The following is a 9,159-nucleotide window of genomic DNA, read 5'->3' as shown; positions in this document are numbered from 1 at the left end:
TTAAAGTTTATTTTTCAGTTTTGTCTTTTAGATCGCTACAAACATATATAAAAGTTTTATTCATAAATTATTTTTTATTTATAAATATATTATTTGTCTTTTTTTATCAATAACCTTAAAAGATGACCCCTGTCGGCTCTAATGTCACACATGCGGCCATGCGCCACTTTTACCACCTCTGGACGAGGGGCAGAATTAGGTCTAGGACAGCTATGGCCAGAGCCTTAGGCCTATATCCATAATCTCTTTAAAATTATATTACCTCCGTCCCAAAATAAGATTATTTTTTAGTTTTTAAATATAATATTTTAACTCTTCGTCTTATTTAAATTTTTTTGTGATTAATATTTTTATTGTTACATGATGGTAAACATGAATAATACTTTAAGCATGACTAACATTTTTAAGTTTTTTTATAATTTTTTTAAATAAGACGAATGGTCAAACTTTAGACACGGTAATTAAAAAATAAAGTTATTATGGGACTTACAAAATTAACATATAAATTTTCAAAATAATTAATACCCCATTAACTTAACCTTATTCTTTAAATTTTCCGGTTCGTCCCGTGCTCCTGACAACAACAGATCAGCAGATGCCATTGTTAAGCCAACGCGGTGGTCCAATCCCAATCCAATCCAATGCGTGGGCGCGCGCGCGGCAGCACGCATGCAGGCAAGCCGCACAGCTGCGGCGCGGCGCGGCGCCGTCCGTGCGTGTGACTGTTGCCGATGCCTCCGCCGCCGCCGTGCAGCACACACATACAGTGCATCGACTACCATTGCAGTTTGCAAGGAACCGAGTACCTCTGACTGTACCTGCAACCGCAAGCAGGCTGCTATTCGGGGCCTTCGCGTGCCATGATTTGCCGCTCGCTACAGGACGCTAGCTAGCACGCAAGCAGTGTACGTACGTGCCGGTGTGTACTGTATGTACCGACGTGGCCCGGCTGCGTCTGCACAGTCAAGGCGTTTTTAAGACCCGACCGATGCGGGGGCCACTGGGGTGGCCCAGATCATCACGTGCAGATGAATAGTACGGACTAGATGATTAGGTGCACAAGAAAATGGTTGATCCTGTCGTATTAGCGGGCATCCTTTCTCGCTTTCGTCTATAAGCTAAAACTTGATTTTTTTTAAAAAAATTCAAATTTAAAGTTAATTTTATGGTTTTTATTAGAGCTTATTTTTCAGTCTTTTTTATATTGATAAGAATGTGTGTATAAAAATTTTATTCATAAATTATTATTTTTTAAATAAGTTGTTTTGTTTTTTCATTAAAAAACCAACAGATGACCTCCTAGCTTTTCAGACAAAACAAAGGCTAAAGCATAGGGTACATAGACAATGGTATTCAGCTCACATTGTTCTGTCTTTTCTTTTAGTTTTCAGCAGCTGGAATCCTGCAACTAGCTAGATGAACATTTGCACTGGGTTTTACAGATCAGATCTGCTGCAGCGTCTCCGAAGAAGATGGGCGACGTGCATGACGTGACAAACGACGGAGAGACGTTGCGGTCCAGGAGTAGCATATCATATGCAGCAGCCACGCGAGAACGACATGAAATCATCGTTTGCCGTTTTGTCGTCGAAGGACAGCAGAAGGGCATGGAAAGATTCTTCAGTTTCAGCTGGGCAACCAGGCCAGCGAAAGACAGCGGCGATCGATCACAAATTACTACTCTGCTACAGGTTCAGAGGCAGCTAGCCCATTCGGAGTAGTGATAACTGATAAGAACGTCGTAACTGCACTGAACAGCGGCATGATTTCGCCTGTGCTGGATGCTTCCACGATCCTGTTACATGCTTCACGCAAGCAGCATGATGATCCAACGGAAACAATAGAACGGGCATGAACAGCCACGAACACGCCAGAGCTTGTGCACAGCGGCATTTGGTTTGCTTGCCGATCTGGCCAAACGAGACTACCATATCAGCAACGGCAAAGCCAACGAGGAACGGATGATGTACTGATTTCTGGACGAAAAAACAGTAACCAGTCACAGTTGCAATACGGATTACGGACAGGTAATTTCATTATCAGCTGGGCCGGCGCCACTGATGCTTTGGTTTCCAGACAGGTTATTTATGTCTCTCAGTCTTACTGCACTGCAACAGGATTAGGAAAAAATAATTGTTTGATAGCAAGCACTGCAGCGACCGAAAACACCTGGTCAGAGTAAGCATCCAATTAGGCATTAGCCAGGTGCCTTGTGACGAAGGAAGTGACAGTGTGAACAGTTTAAACGAGTAAACGGCTGAGAACAAGGGGCGCTTTTCAGATTTTTATGCGATTACTCTCTCTGAATGTTTAATGTAACTAACGTCATATAAATAAAAATTAAGGTAGTATTCGCTAGGAATGGACAAAACTTGTCACGAAGGATACAAGTAGAAGTACTTATTTTAGGCTATGTTCTTACGTCGATGAAGAATAAAAGATGAAAACTTAATTAATTTTGTGATAGCTATTTACTATAAAGTTATGAATCTACTTTTATATAAAAAATTTACTCGCACCATCTAACAATTCAAGAAACGTGCACGTAAAAACCGATGTAAAAACTAGAATAAGTTAGACTAAAAACCATGAATGCTTTGTCGACATGGCTGGCTACTTGGCTTCTTCTGCACCTGCACCTAAAAGATTAGAAGGTTGACCGGTAAATGTGCACCAGAAGCTCTGTGTTCATGGACCATTAGGTCCAGCGACCAGCTCTCGACAGATCAGTACAGTTCATCTAAAGGGGACCATAGCAAGCAATATCACCGAGCTGGCACACAAGTCACAGTACTTAGAAAAAAAGAACTAGCCTAAAAGATACATTAATACTAAGCAAGGTGCAAATCATTATAAAAGCACATCTAGGAATTTAGCCATTGGATCCATAAAAGAATTAAAGGATACTCATCACATCAGCAAAAAGGATGTTATTCCCCAGGAATGTCAATGGACTTGGCTTCCTACCTGCTCATTTTTAATCAACAACCTCCTGAATGCAGCCATGCAATATTGCCCGGCTACAAGATTAACAAACGGAGAAGGCAGAGGAGGACAAAAGAATCAGTAAACAAAGTGGGAAGGAAAGGTAATGCATTGGACTGTTGTAGGCCTCCAAGGAAAGATGCACATGGCCACCCTCTTATTACAACTACATAATATTGCTTGGGTGTTATAAACAGTGGCAAACTCTAGGGGAAAAATGCAGTTTACCACAAAGGCTGCACACTTTTAGAGCCTCCTCTAGGTCTGGCCTCTGTTTTATCACCTCATCATCACACACAAAATTTCATGAATGTGGGCACAAGATTCTGGAATGCAGCTGTATCACTTCATAGACGTTATTACTGTAGAATGTATCAATGGCAGTGACATTTAACAGAGTGGGGAACATCTCGAGCATAAAGAGAAGTAATGAGGGCAATATACACAAGAGTAAGAGCCTCAAGGGAGTGCACATGAGCCTTGGTCTCCACCAGATTGGAAATAAAAGCAATAGGTGGACACCACAGGCAGGGAAAATAAAATGCAGCTTCAACGGCACCCAGCTAGTTCTGAAAATGCCTCCCCAACCAACTCGTCCAGGACCTCCCCACATATCTCCTTGCTGATTTCATCCACCTCCAACCGCAGTGCTTCGGGCCATGACCTGCCTTGAATCTCCTTGCTGACAACCCAATCAGCCACTAGGCCCGCATTGTCCACAACATTGACCATATATTTATCGCCGCCGTCGTCGGAGAGCCAACCTTTCACTAACCTCCATACCTCATCTGCAACTAGCATGTCGCCTGTGGCAACTCTCTGTGCATTGTTAACGTGTCGGTCAGTGCAAGGGTAAGCGCCCCAAAGCTTGCTTTGGCCGATGTCTAGTAAGGCAGCATTGACGGAGTCGATGAGGAGCCTCTGGTTTGACCGCCTTTCCCTGCACTTAGCATCTTCCACCTTATGTTCCAAGAACTGGTCAAGCACGGTAGCGCCCAGAGGGAAATCATGTGAATGCCACCGTACGAAAATGTTGCTAATCTTTTCATTGCCAAAGCCAGCTGAAGATATAATCTTTTCAATGAACTCATATTGATCTTGCTCATGACTATCTCCTTTCGTTGAACATAACGTAGCCTCCTGTGAAGAATCATCCCATGATAAAGCCCGCGCAATTGATCCAATAGGAAGAGATCTCGAAAGAGGTTCTGCCAATGTTGAGTTTAACTTTTTAGAGAAGGACGCAACAAGTACTGTGGCATGGCTCAATAAATGATTAAACACAAATTATTGGTGCTACAGCCTCATTTTGTGTCAGCAATAACAGCTCATAGTCATACCAGCTAGGGTTAATCATGAAGAGCAATAATGATAACTCATAATGGTTTACCTTGTTTAGCGGTAATTGCATTTTCGGATGAATTGGGTGACTTCTCACTAGCATCCTCAAATGATGCATCGAGTACTGATGTAGGACTAGGTTGATCAAAGTGGGAGTTTCGGATCTCAAATGAGAGTGCTTTCTCAAGAGTAATTACTGGAGACTGCAAAAAACAACCAAAATAATACATATTTACCGTACTTCAATTTGAACCATATGTGCAAGTAAATAAATAAATAAAGTAAATTACCTTAGATGAAGAAGAAGTTACTTCTGGTTCATTGACCGGAGCTACTGCGTGTGTAATATTGGACTTCTCTAAATTTTCTGAAGCAACATCCTCTTGTAAGCTATTCCATTCAGTCTGCGATACATCAGAGTTAACTGTTGACTCATTACCGGCCAATGGAACTCTGCTACCCAAGGCCCCCAAAGAGGATGGGGAAAGCTTATCGTTTCCAGATTTCTTGTGTTTTAGGAAGAAGCTTGAAATCTTTCCCTTGAGAGATGACTTGCCATTCTTAGGTTTGACCTCCTCCTTTGATGACGTGGGCTCCTCATGTTCAGGATTTGAGCATCCACCATCTAACCGCAGACTGTCAAAGGCTGCTGATGAGACTGGAACAGATTTTGACCTTGACATTTTCTTGAGGGTACTTTCTCCGTCTCCATCAACAGAACATTTAGATGGTACTGCAAGTCTTGGTTCATTGGTGCACAACTGATCGCTGGTATTAGTGACCGCTTGTTCAGTGGCCCCTTTTTTCTTCATATCTGACATGGCAAGCATTTCACCGAGTGTGCTCAAGCTCCTTTGCACTAGCACTTTTTCTTGGCTGATCTCATTAGAAGATACAATTGGCCACCTATCAGAGGTATGTTTCTTAGCCTCCCTAGTTACAAGTGATTCAGGAGAACAAGAAGCTTGGCTTAAAGAAGAAGCCAAGTAAGGGTTGCTAAACCGGTAGATGTACTCCCAAGAATGGCGTGATGTTGCACTTCCAATTTCTGAGTCACTAAAGCTACTACCCTCTTCATCATATCCGTAGTATGCTCTATCTCTTATGAACATATTTGAGTGCATGCAATCCTGAAAAGATTCATCATGTTGATGGCACATGACCTGTGCTGACCAATTTATCTCATCACTCAAATGCCTTGATATAACAGGAGCTCCAGAATCATCCAGGTTGTCGTGCCCATTTTTCTGAAAATGCTCCACTGAAGTTATGACAGAGCTAGGTTTTAAAAGCACTATTCGCGTGTGCTGTGGAGGCCTTTCTGCTTTGACATGACCACCAACAGAATTAGACCTCCTATGAATATTGGTTCTCTCTATTCTACTTCCATTGACTGTCTGCTCTTGCTGGTTTTTGATTTGCTTTTCACCTTTCATCTCCACTGATTTGGTGGGCTTCAACACAGTGATGCGCTTCCTCTGGGGTGATGTTGGCGCAGAATGAAATTCACTAGATTGTTTCGCAAAGAGCGAGTTAGGTTTCTCGAGAAATTTGAGAAACAAGTTTTTATTTGAATTCAGAACCTCGAGAGATTCATGGAATTCCTTTGATTGGAGAAGATTCTCATGTGATGCTAGATGCTTTGCTTCAACGAACTTCTGGCAGACAAGATCCATTCTTTTCTTGTCATGATCTTCATGTGCTCTTCTTCTTTGTGGGAATTCATTGCTCAGATGTTCACTTCTTGGTGGTTGGTATCCAACTTCATAGACATCCTTATACTCCATATTTTCAACTAAGCCTGTGTGCTTGTCAAATGACATTTGGTTGTTAACCCTTGCCAACATGGCAGACAAATGGCCATCTGGAAATCTCCTCCTGTTGGAAGGTTGAACAGACTTAGGAAAGGCTGCATCATCATCAAGACCCATCAACTTCGCTACAACACTAGTAGTCTTCTGATTTGTGTCCCCCTCCTTCGCCATTTCCTGCGCTATCAGCACTTTCATGGGCGTACCATTACCGCACGATCTATCTGATGAGCTCCTTCGCATGCCGCCAGTCACCTGCAAACATGGATCATACAGTAATCAACACATTGCAAAGTCCACAATATGATACTCCAGCAAACTAATCAACTCAAACAGAACTACCTAATAAAGGATATGATTAAATCAACATAGACTGCACCCAGATCAGGATTAACACAGAGAAAGTGGGAAAAGGATTAGTTGTAGTTGGATTCTAGCAAACTATCTTAACAGATCAAAGAAGACTGATACTGTGAGATAGAATAATGACAAAAAAAAATGTTGAGAAACAAGGTCCTCTTCATTGTTACCAATAGTAGATCTCCAAATGACTTGCAAAATGTCAAATGTTTTAGAATTATGACTTGAATGGCAATCAAATGAATGTACATAGTTAGATGAAGCTAACCTGAGGTAGTGCTTTAACACAGCTACGGTATGTGTACAGCAAAGAAGCCATTTCTTTTCCCTCTTGAATCAGAGTGTTCTGCAGTACGTTGTTCATCCAGAGAAACAATAGAAGAAAGAATGTGATCGTCTTCCATTTAAATCCACGTAATAAGGATTGAAAAGCAACAGGAATCCACAATGTCACTAATGAAATGTAGGATCACGAACCAGCTGGTTGATCCCTTTCGTGTCTTCTCCTAGAGACAGGTGATAAGCAGCAACATCACTGTATTCTAAAAATTGAAGTGGAAATCTCAGATGACAAAAACAACTGTCAGAACTCAATATTAATCAAATACTGAAGCTATTGTTTCGCTAGTATTGTTATTTCACAACAGCAGCAAAACAAGGGAAATAAATCAAGACTTCAATAGCACGGTAGATCTTTCCAACTTTTCATGGTGTTGCCATCAGGCACCAGCAAAACTATTATGAGAAAAATGTAATTAATGGCGACAATGACATGAAAGACATCATCATGCTGCATACCGATAGGACTATTAGTTGCGTATCTATCACTTGATAATAGCACAGCCAAGCCCTTCACATCTGGTTGCTCATCCTGAAATTTAAAATACAACCAGGTTAATACGAAAATCGGGATCAAGAAGAAAGGGCAATCATGCATAAGCCTGAGCTTGGGATTAAAATGTGGTGACCAAAACTATAACAAATTGGATTGCTACATACAGCACACAACCTAAGGTCATTCTCAGCGGGAGTTTCATTCTCATTAAATAGGGTGCCATGCCAACATGTTTTGTGATGTGGCATAGAATTAATGAAATGATAGATGAAATGGATTTCATCTAGATGAAACCATATGTATACTGTTACCTACGTAGCTTATCTCTTGTATGCATGACAAATGAAACTTATGCATTGTATGAACTGTCAATCATCAAATAAATGCCATGTTGCTTATGTGGCACTCTTGGAAACATAAAAATGAAACCTTCCACTAGGAACGGCTTAAGTATGTTTCTCGTAAGGATAAAAGGCGTGACCAAACTATACAAAAAGGCGAGCATGGTTATATCCAGTCCACAATAGTTCCAAAGAAAACATAACTATAAATTCTCCATAAAATTCAAGGTAATGAATCCTAAGTCTAGATATAATCCTACTCGTTCAGAATCAGAACAGGGAATTCTAGTAGGTTGGTTGACAATGAGATTATCAGGACCACCGTACATCCTTCTACATTTAAACACACAGTGCATTTGAAGCAAATTATCCCCATTCATCATTTCAAACTAGGTACGAAGCTAACCAGATCTAACAAAATTTAGAGTGTAGCTACCACAGCAGAGCACCACTGATAAGCGACTACTCAGGAGTCAGGACAATTGAAATTAAATTAGGGACGTCTAAGATCACACAATGTACAGGTCTATACACCTTCAGAGATTTAAACTGGAGCAAGAATCAAGTAAAAACTGGACGTCATCAGTGTAACTACCCTACAATTCAGGCGAACGACCAGCGGGCAATCCTCTAGAACTCAAATTGTACTTGCAACGAAGCCAAACCGACAACCAAAACCCTAGATTCGCACTTCTACCGGGGTTTTAAACTCTGGGGAGCAGGAGCACGAGCACGCAAACGAACGAACACCCACTAACACTGCCCACGCCAATTCGCAACGCCATTCGAGCACCGCGGGAACAGAGAGTCCCCCCGACAGCTCGGAGGAGGCGCACGAGCCCCGCATTCCGCGTAGCGTCACCGAGGCCGAGCAGATCGGGCTGGCTTGAATTTGGGAACCGGGAGCAGCGAGGGAGGGAGAGCAGGGAGCGGCCGTGCGTGGAGCTACCTCAAGGGAGAAAGTGGAGAGGGCGGCGACGGCCTCCTCGACGGGGATGGCCATCCTCGCCGTCGCCCCGCCACGCGGAGGGGGAGGAGACGCGAGCTGCCTGCCGGACGGTTGGGAGCGGGAGCGAGGTGTCGGTGGTGGTGGTGGAGACGAGGGACGAGTTCGTGCCCACCTACTCGTAGCAGCGGCGCAGTACCACGGTCTCGTTACCGTGAGTTGTGACAAGGCCGTGGGGGCGGACGGTGGGGGCAAGTGGAGCGGTGAAGAAGACGTGAAGTGCACCGGAAGTAAGTAAGTAACAAACGGTGAAAGTGGACGGCGTTACTGAATTATGGGTTTCTCTCCCTCTTGACCTCTTCCCGATTTATTGGGCCTAGTTTGTACCGGCCCAATAACAAGTTAACCAGTACTGGGCCTAGTTTCCATGGATCCAAATGTGAATCTTAGGGAGCTTTTTAGCCCCATGTCACATCGGATGTTTGGACATTAATTTAAAATATTAAATATAGACTAAAAAAACTATTTAATAAATGAGAG

General features: G+C 42.6%; 1 protein-coding gene across 1 annotated transcript; it reads right to left on the bottom strand.

Annotated features, from left to right (window-relative positions):
* Positions 1 to 3,312: 3,312 nt before the first annotated feature.
* LOC102700033 lies at positions 3,313 to 8,783 on the bottom strand. The gene is made up of 7 exons (XM_006649324.3): positions 8,623 to 8,783; positions 7,296 to 7,368; positions 6,975 to 7,039; positions 6,766 to 6,843; positions 4,617 to 6,392; positions 4,376 to 4,529; positions 3,313 to 4,193 (listed from the first exon to the last, which is right to left on the bottom strand). The coding sequence occupies exons 1-7, from the start codon at positions 8,674 to 8,676 to the stop codon at positions 3,535 to 3,537; spliced, it is 2,859 nt and encodes a 952-aa protein (XP_006649387.2). The 5' UTR covers positions 8,677 to 8,783; the 3' UTR covers positions 3,313 to 3,534.
* Between the last annotated feature and the right edge of the window lie 376 nt (positions 8,784 to 9,159).

Source organism: Oryza brachyantha, chromosome 3, assembly GCF_000231095.2.
Source record: "Oryza brachyantha chromosome 3, ObraRS2, whole genome shotgun sequence".
NCBI classification, from domain to species: Eukaryota; Viridiplantae; Streptophyta; class Magnoliopsida; order Poales; family Poaceae; genus Oryza; species Oryza brachyantha.
This window is presented reverse-complemented; position numbering and strand designations above follow the sequence as displayed.

Coding starts and splice junctions, on each gene's coding strand:
- LOC102700033 (XM_006649324.3), bottom strand. CDS start 8,676: ATGGCCATCCCCGTCGAGGAGGCCGTCGCCGCCCTCTCCACTTTCTCC. Junction 7,040..7,295: donor CGCAACTAATAGTCCTATCG/GTATGCAGCATG, acceptor TTCAATTTTTAG/AATACAGTGATGTTGCTGCT. Junction 6,393..6,765: donor GTGTTAAAGCACTACCTCAG/GTTAGCTTCATC, acceptor CCATGTTTGCAG/GTGACTGGCGGCATGCGAAG.